Source organism: Microcebus murinus, chromosome 9 (assembly GCF_040939455.1).
Source record: "Microcebus murinus isolate Inina chromosome 9, M.murinus_Inina_mat1.0, whole genome shotgun sequence".
NCBI lineage: Eukaryota > Metazoa > Chordata > Mammalia > Primates > Cheirogaleidae > Microcebus > Microcebus murinus.
In genome coordinates this window covers 92209105-92221617 of record NC_134112.1, presented here as the reverse complement: position 1 = coordinate 92221617, position 12513 = coordinate 92209105, and the positions used below count along the sequence as shown (strand labels likewise).

General features: G+C 39.0%; 1 gene segment (V, D, J or C); it reads right to left on the bottom strand.

Moving 5' to 3' along the window:
- LOC105873279 (T cell receptor beta constant 2-like) overlaps positions 1-6581 on the bottom strand; it is a 77063-nt gene extending 70482 nt beyond the window's left edge. Inside the window, 1 exon segment of the C gene segment in view lies at positions 6518-6581. Within this exon segment, the coding sequence occupies positions 6518-6566 (49 nt within the window).
- Between the last annotated feature and the right edge of the window lie 5932 nt (positions 6582-12513).

Here is a 12513-nt window from a genome sequence, read left to right as displayed (position 1 = left end):
GTCTAGGAGACAATTAGACGGAACACTTAATAGCTTAATAGCTCATGAGTGGAGAATAATTATTGCAGGTAAGACTGTTGATGAAATGTGCATGGAAAACAGGAAACAAAACCCTGCGGAAAGTTGTTTTTCAAAGGGAAAGTGAAGATGAGATAGAACCCATAAAGGAGACTGAAAAAAAAAAAACAAAAAAAAACAGTGAGATTCTTTTCAGATGGGAACAGGTGAAAATGGGACAAGCTGGAGTTTTAGTTCTGAGCAGTCACCAAGTCCTCTGGATTCTTTTGCCAAAATAATTGAGACCAGTGGGACAAAAAGACAAAGCACGTGATACACCGTCAGCTCCAGTCTCAGGGAAACCTTTACCTCACGCTCTGGCAGTCCTTGATCGAGTATTTCTCGTGTCTGGGACTTACTGGCTCCTAGGAGGGTCCTCACCACAGGGAGCCAGGGGATTAATCGAGTGCCTGGAGAGAAAGGGGCGTCTCTGAGCTCCTAGCTTCAGCGCCTTGTTAGGGGGAGGGAATTTTTCCTTTTTGAAATTCAGTATATCCAGATAATAATACAAGGCTACCTGCACCTGGGGGTTAAAATTAATCTCCCAGACATCAAAGTGTGGGACAGTAGGTGAAAGATTACTTTTATTGATCACAGTCTCTGGTACTTGAACTTCACCTCTCTGTCAGACTTAATAATTAAATTTACTTCCAGGGAAGTTTTGGAAGAAAACCTGGCCAGTTTGTTCTTAGTGTAAAGGCAACCAAGTATAGAGCTAAATGGTGGAGTTGAGCAGGAAGGAACTGGGGCAGAGAGGGGTGGGCAAGATAAGGGGGCTGCCAGTGGGAACAGAACAAGGCAGGGATGTTGCAAAGTGGGTGGAGATAATGAAAAAGGAACTGCAAAAATCATATTGTTTTTGAGCACATAAGAAATACTCTTGTTGAGAATCATGAGCTGTTATCCAAGGCTCAGCTTCATTCTCCTAAAAGGTCACGACTGGGCAAGCCCACTAGAATAGAGAGGGTAGGCAGGAGAGAGAGATTCATTGTAGCCTGTGGTTTCAGGGTCATCACGTGGCCTGGGGACATTGACCTAAAGTGGCCCTTAATTCAGACTGAGGCTCACCCTGCATAGGATCACTCAAAGCTAAGTATTCTACATCCCACACCCAGGAAGGCTTCTGTGCTCTTCTGATAAAGTGACTTGCCCGTGTGCCTGTCTTTCTGTGTAGACAGCAGGTGGCCAAGGAGCACTGTGCAAATAGCTGCTGGCACAGAAGTACAGAGCTGTCTGATTGGGGAAGGCGGTCTCTAGTGACAGGGAGAATTTTGCCTGCTCCTTTCGAGAGACACTGTACCCTTTGGAGACCTCTCCTTTGTCAGTACTGTTGACACCAAGGGAATAGTAGATCAACCGTAGCCCCAGTCCTGGGTCTCGTCGATACCAATACATCCTGTCATGATCCTGAGTCTGAGAACATTCCAGCAGAATGCTTTGCCCTGAATTTGCAATTCTATTCCTTGGAGTCTGGGTAACACCAGCATCCGTGGACCCTGTGGGGAAATAAGACAGGAGCTGGAGTCAGAGCCTAGGAAGGGTCCTCTTGCTGCAGTCTCTAGGGAGAAGCTTGATCCAGGACCTGTAAAATTTAAGACAGGTTTTCCCTGTCTGTTTCCCAAACTCACCTGTTCCCAGGAGACAAAAAACCATGCAGCAGAAGAGCATGGAGCCCATGGCAGGGAGAGGCAGGATGGACATGGTTCCAGCTCTGCGTGTTAGGTGAAGCAGCAGAAGAGCATGGAGCCCATGGCAGGGAGAGGCAGGATGGACGTGGTTCCAGCTCTGCGTGTTAGGTGAAGCAGGGCATGGAAACAGACAATTGGAAAGATTCAGGCAGTGACATCATTTCCCTCCCAACTTACTGAGCCTTAGAGAAGGATGAAGTTTTGGCTGACGTACCCTCTCAGCGGATGCTGAAACTCGTCTAGCTCCTGTCTTCTTCCTGCTTGTACACTGAGAACTACCAGAGACTTGTCTCTCTCCCTCTTCTCAGGTTGCAGCTGTTCCACGGAGCATCAGCCTCCCGGTAAAACAGGCGACGGAGACAATTCAGAACCCTTTCAAATGAAGGGAATCTAGTCTCACTGGAATGTTATGATGCTATGCCTTTTTTTTCTTCTTCCTGCATTTAATCATTTATTCTCACTCATATTTTGGTGAACTATGCAATTTGAATATATTCTCTATAAATTTTGAGGCCGTTTCTTTCTTTTAGGAAGGGCAGAGTTACTAACTTTGTTCCAAGTTGACCCTGTTCTTTAATGGCTCCAGCTTTTCTGGTCAACGTTCTAGACATAGATCTTTCCTGAAAATATTGACTTATTGCAGGAAGGTGTTCATTTAATGTGGGTCAGTATTTCCAAGAATTACTTAACATCGTCACTCATAATTTGACTCATAAAAGAGGTAATTATATCATAACGTAATTTGTTCCTGATTTCAGGAGGAACGCGTTCACTATTTCAATGTAACAAATTACAAGCACAGAACAGCGGCAGCAATAGTGCAAAACCTCGTCTGACTGATCTGCAGTTGGTGCTTTGCTGCTGCAGGTCTGTGCTTGCCCTGGCTCTGCACACCATGGCACACCACGGCATCCTGCACTAATCCATCCTGCTGCATCTCAAATTGGTAAAGTCTTCTTTTATAATACTTTTACTTTTTGTTCTAAAAATTTCAAACACATATAAAGTGGACAGAATAATGGGTCTCCGCATTAGCCAGCTGCCAGGATCTCCATTCCTCTCATAGCTACCCAGAAACCACTGTCTGCCGGGCCTTGTGGGGGCTTTGCTTTCTCTTTGCATCTGTTTTTAGTATTTGGCCAAAGACTTAAGGGGACCCCATGCAATGTTTGGAGGTCTTATTTCACACAGCTTCCTTATTGATAGTAGCTTCCCCTACAAACACCAGCCACCTCCTCTGCCCTGAACTCCATCTCTGCCTCCCTACCCCAGCAAGACCACTGTGCCCTGCTTGGGTTCCCAATCCTTGTGCCGCAGCCCAGAAATTGCCCCACGGCAGAGGCTTGGGACAGTGGTGGAACTCCTCTTCTATGTTTCCTCCTTCCCAGTGATGATGACCTGTGGTGCCTGTTGCCCTAAACTTTTGGCCAAGTTTTAGCGTGGCTTATGGAAATAGAACAAGTGCAGAAACAACTATCCATTTTGACCTCGAGCCAAATGCCCCTCAAAAAGCATTCTTAAGTTTCTGAATCCACGCTGTCAAACTGACACTATTATAATAAGTGGTTTATAAGAGTAACCCTCTGACTATGCTCTTAATCAAATTGAGCAACATAATTCATTTTTAAGTGTCTCAAACACTTTTTCATTGATATTATTTCTTTTCACATTCATATGAAATTTCTTCCTCTTCATATTTTCTCATTTGCTATTCTATTTTGGTCTGATTTTTTTTTCTTCAGTTGTTATCTTTATGGTAAACCCTGATGGTTTTTTGGATGCATTTAACATTTGCTTCCCTAAATTTATTTGTTTCCCTAAATTCCTCGGTAATTTGTTTTAATTTATCCAATGGTAAATAACTTCCAAAAGAGAACATAATGTTCTCATGTTTTTCATGAAAATAATCTATAATTTGCTATCAGTACACACATTCTTCAAAATACATTTTTATGGCTCTATTTTATTCTTTTCTATTTTCCCAGAGACTGAAATTCCATGTAGTGAACCGAAAGTTTCTCAATGACTTTTACCCCTCAGTGAACGGAAGCAGCTCTGTCAGCATTTGTGGACTTAAAATGGATCAGCTGTCATGCCGAGAGCTCAATGAGATTGGTGTTTGCAATGGATGGAATTTGGCCCTAAACGAGATAGTATGTGGGCAGATATTAAGTCTTTAATGAAAATGTGTGAAGTTTGACTGCCCTTTGCAATAGCCAGACAGCATAATCCAGTTAGAAAAAAAGCAATAAAAATTATTTGAATGAAGTTTACCGCAGGTAACAAAAAGCCCAGCTAAATGGAGTGAAGCATTTTTCTCAGCAGTTCTGGATGAAGGGGATTGTTGATGGGTGACAGTAGTTTTGGGGACAGTAACGGTGAGCAACTTTCCTGTCTACTTAAAGACATGAGTAATAACAGGGGAGACAGCACGCTGGACGCCCAGGGAAGTGGGAGTGGGTAATAGAGGCCGGATTCATGTAACGGAAATAACATGCACCTGCTCAAGGTAAGAGGGTACCTGTTCCCCACATCAGCTGATTCTCTGAAGTCTGGGACAGAGGTGGCACCATATCAGGTGGTATTTTCAATGTCTAAAATTTTTAGAAAGGGATTTATATCTTTTATATCTAAGAAACTCCTATAAATCATTGAGAAAAATATAAAACTCCCAATAGAAAAATTGCCAAAGGTATGGGTAGGCTATTCTGAGAACAGAAATGCAGGACTAGCATCATGTGAAGAAGTGCTCAGACCCATTAGCTGTTAGAGAAACACAAATGCAAAAGGGAAAGAAGAAGAGGGCGTTCTCCAGCTTTCTAGATTGTTGCCATTTTTAGTATGGTAGTATAAATTAATCTCTCCCTCACCTCTCTCTCTCTCTTCCTGATAAACTCCCAGTTTTATTTACTTTTTCTTAAGTTGTCACCAGCATCTTTATGGTAAACACTTAGGGCATTTCGAAAGGGAAAGAAAAGAGATTGGAATCTCTTTACATTGCTAGACTGGGAACATTACTGGATAATGCCATAAGGAGATATTCGGATATAGGAGAAAGCCGTATGAACTTTTATGTGGAGTTTTAGACTTATACAGTGATTCTGAAGAACTCTCTGCTGGTATTTAAATATATAAAATAAAATATATACAGTACTCCATGTCTCAGCAATCATAATTCCTGGTACGTAATCCTATGAAGTGAACACACAGGTCTTTGAAGGGGCATGTTCAAGAATTTCCAATGCTGGAAGGAAATAGGAGGAAAACTGGGTGTCTATTCCCATAGCAGTGGGGTGGTGTACCATGTCTCATTCAGAAGCAACAAACTGGATGTGCATATGGAAAAGTGGAGCATTTCATTAATTTTGAGCTGATTAGAAAATTGTGAGACAGAATCAAATCCCTAGTAACGTAACGTTTATGTGATTTGACATACGTACATACGTGGCTAGAGTTGAGCATTCCATGAGAAGGTTCACACATATATCCTGAGCAGTCTGTACTATTTCCTGGGATTTTAAACAAAAGCTTAGAAAGAGCCAGGCTGTATTGTACTACTGTGCAATATGTCCAAGTGGTAAAAAAACCACTTGTACCCCTTGAATCTATTGAAATTGGAGAAACAAACTCCCAAAGACAAAGACTCTCCCTTAACAGGGAAATAAAAACAAAACTTTAAAAAGTCTTCCACATATGAGCACAGAAAGAAATATACAGCATACCAGGAAGAATGCATTTAGAATGCCATATATAATTCAGTTTGATTCAGAAAGTAAACAAAGCATGCAAATTATTCTGTTAAAGCAATACTTGTAAGTGTACTTATATACTTATGTACACTTATAAGTGTACATGAACTTATATTTCTTCTTATGTATATATGTAAACTTATGCATGCAGAAGTGTTCTTAAGATTAGAAAAAAAATAAATATAAAAACTATGTGTAATAACAAAAAGAAAGAGCCAGGCTGATATTTATGAGTGTGGTGGAATGATGACAACAGAATTTGCAAACTCTAGTGACCATCTTATTCTCACCCCGAGGACTGGAACAAAAAGAGACAGTGCCCAGGGAAGGGCAAGCCTGAAGCAGCCAGAATTGAAGAAAAATGAGAGCTGGAGAGACAGCTGCTCCAGAGCCTGGCCCAAGTGGGGCTTCTGCAGAATTGCCTGCCCATCACTTCCTGACTCCTGCTAAACACCCTGTAGCCTTGTGTTAAATCCCATGTTGGCTGAAGCTAGCTCCAGTTAATTTCTGTTACTTCCTTCCAACCTAGCACATCACCTGCTTCCTGAGTTGGGTCCGTGATGAGTTTGTGAGCTAGGAGGAACTGACATTTCAGCGCTGTGGATGGACTGCTGGCACAGAAGTACAGTGCCGAGTCTCCGGGTTCAGAGGACAGGATTTCCAGGGTGCAGGGTGAGTCTGGGGGGCATTTAGATGAGAATCGCTTCTTGTGCATCTCTGTTTGATCAAAAAGTTCCTTGTTCTGAAAGTAAACCAAAAACTCCAACTCTTTATTCTGGCTCTGTTGATACCAGTAAAGAGAATTATGTCCTTGTTGGGGGGTACAATCCATGCTCGCTTTCTGTCCTTTCTCCTTGATCAGATGTCCTGGCGTCTGGGTAACTTTGGCATCATAAGAACCTGTAAGAGAAGGACACAGAAGCTATGGACAAAGTCCAGGACGGACACTGATGAGGGAAAAGTCTTGGAGCTGCGGGTTGGCGAACACAGGACAAGGATTCTCCTTTTGTGCTCAGGACTCACCTGTGGCCAGGAGGCAAAGGGCTGCACAGCAGAGGAGCCTGGTGCCCATGGTCGCATCGGAGTAGCAAAAGGATGAGGGTTTTTCATCCCCCATCTGCAACCTTCTTGTGACGTGATCCCTTTGCAGACTCATAATTGTCCTGTTGCTGCTTCATGTCACTGAGCAAAAATACTTCCTGGTATCAGAAGGAAAGTTTTTATCCGAACTCCATAAATATAACATTTATATTGTATTCATTTAAAAATATTTTATATCCGTTTCTACTAACATAAACAATACATATATATTTTAGAAATATAAATAGAAAATTTATTTCGTTTAGAAAATAAACGAAAAAACAAAATAAAAACAACAGACTACTGCCAGACAGTGGTTATCACTGTTAAGACCCTAGTGATAGTCTTTCTAGATCTTTCTCTCTAGACCTCTCTTTCTGTCTCTCTGTATATGAATGTGTACATAGACATATTCTTTTTGATTAAAACATATACTTTAAATTCTGTTTCATTACCTTTTTAAAAATTAATGATCGTCATCCTTTCCTGTCAATGCATTTTCATCTAATCTACTATTCAGTTTTTATGTGAAGTTTCATAGTTGTCTCAAAAGTGTCCTTTACTGTTAGTTTGAAGATCAGTTTCCAACTCAAGACCAGGCATCATTCCTGGCTGTTAAGTAGCAGGTGCTTGTTGTTGTTGTTCGTATGATTCTGAGACTAGCCACTGCTTTGCAAAATATTTCTTCTTCTGGCTATTTCTGGTGTATTTTAGCTTGTTGATTTACCAGTGTTTATTTTAGATTACCTGTCTTTTTCTTCCTTGTTTTTTCTATCACTATTAATTTTAAATAGTGCACTTCTTTTTTCGGGATGTTTTGTGCCTACTTCTTCTTCTTCTTCTTCCCATCCCTATTCTAGGTAAGTAATGTTAACAGCTTAATGAGTATCTACCCGTAGATTTCTCCTCTCTCTTATTCAGTTGTTTCATGAGGTTGTTTTTTCCACGTTACAAAACTAACTTCGGATACATAGATGAGAATTTGATAACATAGCAACAAAATGAACACTTGAACATACTGGAAACAAAATATTACCAGAATCTTTGAAATCTCTTGTTTCTTTTCCCACATCCCATGCCCCTTGTTTTCCAAGTCCACTGAGGTGTTTGTTTTTATCTTTATGTGCTTCTCTTTGTATTTTAACACATAGAGCAATAAATGTGAAACGGTGTTTAGTTTTACATGCTTTTAAACTTTACACAGATGGCACAATGCTGCACATGTCTTCTGCTAAGTAATTTTTCATTCGCATTTGTGAAATTTAGTCATGTTTGTGTGTTCAGCTTTAGTTCATTATCACTGCTGTGTAATTTCTTCAGAGTTATAAACCATCATTTATTTATCCATTCTTCTATTAGAGTACATTTGGATTTTTTTTTCCTATTACAGATAGTGTTGCCCTGAATATTTTTGTTCTGGTTTTCACATATAAGTATTTTTCTAGAAAAGCATTTCTTAAGGGTGAAATTGATGGGTTACACACATCTTGAACTTTATTAGACAATGCCAAATTGTTTCCCAAAGTAAATCCACCAATACACTAGGGTATTGATTGGATTTTGGCTGGGATTGAGTTGGGCTATATTTCACGATAAGTGTCCAATTACATTCATTTTTCTTTATACAGATCCCCAATTTCTATTTGTTTAAAAATCTATTCTTTGATTTCTGCAGTGCCACTTCTGTGAATGTGCATATGTGTTTTTCTGTGGGTCTGTTTATATACCACTGAGCCTATGCTGCACTACATTTATTATGGTGATTTTATAAATATTCTCGATGTTTGTTAGATTGAGTCCTCCCAGTTGGAGCTTCTTCATCAAGAGTGCCTTAGCTATTTTCTTGACCTTTTGCAGCTTCGTGTAAATTTTACATTTAGCTTATCAAGTTCTATCATTCATCTATTGGGATTTTTATTGGATTACATTACATGTATGAATCAATTTGGGAAAACTGATTTTTTAAAACATTGACTCTATCCAACCTCTAAAGAGAGGAGATACTTTAAGTCTTCTTTATTGACTATCAACAAGGCTTTATAATTTTTTGCACGTCTTTTCTCAATTTATTCCTAGGTCATGTCTATTTGGTATCTTTAGTTGATTTAATTTCTATATCTGTTGCTGATATATAGGCATACAAGTCTGAAATATCCGAGTTGCATATACCTCAATCCCATGAAATATACCTGATCGGTAAAGGTATTGGTGTTTCCAGTCACTTCCTAAGGACCTCTTCTCAGAGCAAAATTTTAAATGCATGAACTAGAATACATAGTATTACAAAGAAAACCAATTATTTTGAAATGCAGATGTCAATTTTCAAAATTTATGATGTATTAATTTATGTATGTCTTTAAATTTCATTAAATAAAACATATCCTGAAAAATGTCATGATTTCAAAGTAGTGCTGAAAGTAAATTATATTTGCTACATATAATGTGATATGAAAATATCTGACATTCATATCACATTGTAATCTATGCAACATGTGTGCAAATATCTGCGATATCTATTACTGACTTGTCACCGATATTACTAAAACTGCTGTGGTTTATTCATTATACTGTAGAAAGAAACACTATGTTTCAGTTAGAGATTAGTAAAAATAAAGATATATTTTTCTATTCAAATTCATGGATTCCTGGTTTTTATGTATGTACTCCATGGAGGTCCATGGCTTCCAAGTAAAGATTTCTTCCTCAGTGCCATAGTGCTTTATACGTGTTAGGAAGTTCATGTATCCTCAGAAATACTTTTGCCACATGCACAATTTGTAGATTTGTCAAAGGTGTCAAAGAAAAAAAAATTAAACTACCTCTTTAGAATGATTTATGGACTTGAATTATGACAGGTACTTACTATGATAGTACTCATGTCCTGGAAACATGATACAATTTCTATAATCTATCTTCCTATATACTGTCTCCATTATCAGTTACATTCAGCATCATCTATGTTTTGTTTTTTTTTAACTTTAGGATATTACGAGGGTATAAACATTTTGGTTACATGTAATGCCTTTGCCTCACCCCAGCCAGGGCTACAAGCATGCCCTTCCCACATACAGTGTGCTCTGCCTCCATTAGTTGTGAGTTTACCCCACTCCCATCCCCCTACCTGACCAGCACCCAATGAATATATTACTACCATGTGAGCACCTTAGTGTTGATCAGTTAGTACCAATTTGATGGCAAGTACATGTGGTGCATGTTTTTCCATTCTTGTGATACCTCACTTCAAAGGATGGGCTCAAGCTCTCTCCAGGATAATATAAGAGGTGCTAGTTCACCATTGTTTTTTGTAATTGAGTGGTATTCCATGGTATACATATACCACATTTTATTAATCCACTCATGTATTGATGGACACTTGGGTTGTTTCCACATCTTTGCAATTGTGAATTGTGCTGCTATAAACATTCAAGTGCAGATGTCTTTTTTATAGAGTGTCTTTTTTTCCTTTGGGTAAAATGCCTAGTAGTGGGATTGCTGGAGTCATACACACAAGCGTGATCATTACCCATGTTATCATCATCATTATCATCATTATCATGTATGTTTGATTCTTGAGTGACATTATTGAAATAGAAAACAATAGGGACATAATAATATAAAAGTATATGCTCCCTCTTGCATGAAAAAATGAGCTTTATGCTAAGAAACCCCATAATCAGAAACAATATCTCTAAAATGGAATTACAAAAATATCTACTCATCCTATAGTTTAAAATAATCCTCTACAATAATATCATGTGTTACTAATTCTGAGAAACCTCAGGTCCCAGTAATGGTAATAGATACACTATTCTTATTGGCAGATTTTTGGACAATTCCACTGGAAACAAGATCTTTGTTGTATGCACTGTTAAATAGTGCCGTATTTCATAGATAAAGGAGTAAATAATGAAAAAGGTTATATCATTAAACATGTTTTCCCATATTGCAACAGATTGCACAGTCTGTTGCCATTTCATGCCTCCAACATAGTAATTCTTTATCTGAATGCATACATATATATATATATATATATACATATTAAAATAACAAGCTATTTTTTAGAGCAGTTTTAAGTCCACAGCAAAACTGAGCAGCAACTAGAGTTCCCATATATCCCCTGTCCCCACATGTACAACCTCCCTCACGATTAACATCCCGTTAATAGAATCATGGACCTGATGGATTTGGTCAGTGGAAGGAATGCAGACTCCACCAGCAGAGCTGCAATGCCAGAATTCTTCACTCCAATTCATGTGCTTGACTATAAGACACTCCCTTTAATTATTCCTAACTCAGGTTTACTTCCATAAGCAAAATATGCCTCTTCTTAAAGTGCACCTTGCAGAAGTTTCACACCTTTTCCGATATTTTTGAACGAGCATATTTTACATTAAAGCAGAGCAGTACGAACACTCAGTTGGCTCCCATGGTAATTGAGGCTGATGTTGTCAGCTCACGCAGGGTAGCTCCAGACCACATGTGACTTTCTGCAGAAAGCACTTTTATGTAATATGCTGAGGTAGAGACATCAATTGAGGAATGTAAAGACCAGATTGAATTAGGCTGATGTGAAATCTTGGCAGAAAATATTTCAATAAGTTAATTCCTTATGAGCTTTAAAAAAGTACATTTATGATAATTTTATTAAAATTAACTTAGGAAAAACAAGAAAGATTTAGCAAAATATATGTAAGACCCGTATCATATAAACTATAAAACTGTGTGGAGAGAAATTAACGAAGATCTCAATAAAGAGACATGGGGGAACTTTTTGAGATGATGGGAATATTTGGTATCTTGATTATCATGGTGGTTGCAAGGGTGTAAAAATTTGTTAAAATCTGTTGAAATGTGCACTTAAAATAGGGTGCATTTTATTGCATCTATTGCATATGTTTATTGCATGAATACTGCATAAGTATCTTATGCCTCAATAAAGTTGCATTGAAAGTTGCATGATTGTAGTATTTCAGAGGGCAGGAGTTGCTGACAGTTTCCTCTGAGTTTCAATGGCAGGGACAGCAGGGAGAAGAAGTCAAAAAACCCATAAAGAGTCTCTGGATCCTGCTCAAGAAAATGTGCTGGGTCAGGTGATCAGGGTCCACCTGAAAGACACAGTTGATTTGCTCTTCATCTTTATTTCTGAATGCATAGCTTTACCAGGTGAAAAAGCACAAAATCATGTATTTTTTTGTAAAGATTGCTAGAAATTCATAAAGTTCCAATAAAAGAGACAGAGGGAAGGTAATCTAACATATCTCGACTAATACCCTGCACATTGCCTTTCATCCTTCTTGGATTCCATCACCGTCAGCTATTGTAAGTACCCACCCACCTCCCTTTTTGCTCACCCAGAGCTATTATTTACCAATGTTTCCATCTAGTTTATTCTTTTTCAAGTTGAGCTTCTGTTAGTTCCCACCAACCTAATATGCCACTTATTTCCTGAGCTAGGTCCATAATGAGTTTGTGTTCTAAGAAGAGCTAAGATTCAGCACTGTGGACTGGCTGCTGGCACAGAAATACAGTGCTGAGTCCCCTGACTCAGTGGACTGGATCTCCAAGATACAGGGTGAGTTTTTGGGGCATTGGGCTGAAAATCGATTATTGATTATTTCTTCTTTTTCAATAATGTCTTCATCCTGAAGATAAACCAAAAACTTGAGCCCTTCTTCCAGCTTCTTTTGGTACCAATAAACATAACTATGTCCTTTTTTAGGGAAACAATCCATCTTGGTTTTCTGCTCCTTTCCTTTGACCAGATATCTAGGACTCTGGGTGACCTCAGTGTCCATGGAGCCTGTGGAGGAAGGAGACAGAAGCTGTGTACAAAGCCCAGGGGGATGTCTGATATTGCAGCCACAGGAGAAAGTCCTCAAACCGGAGTTCAACCAGTTCCGGACAGGGACTTACCTGTTCCCCAGAAGAAAAGGGTCACA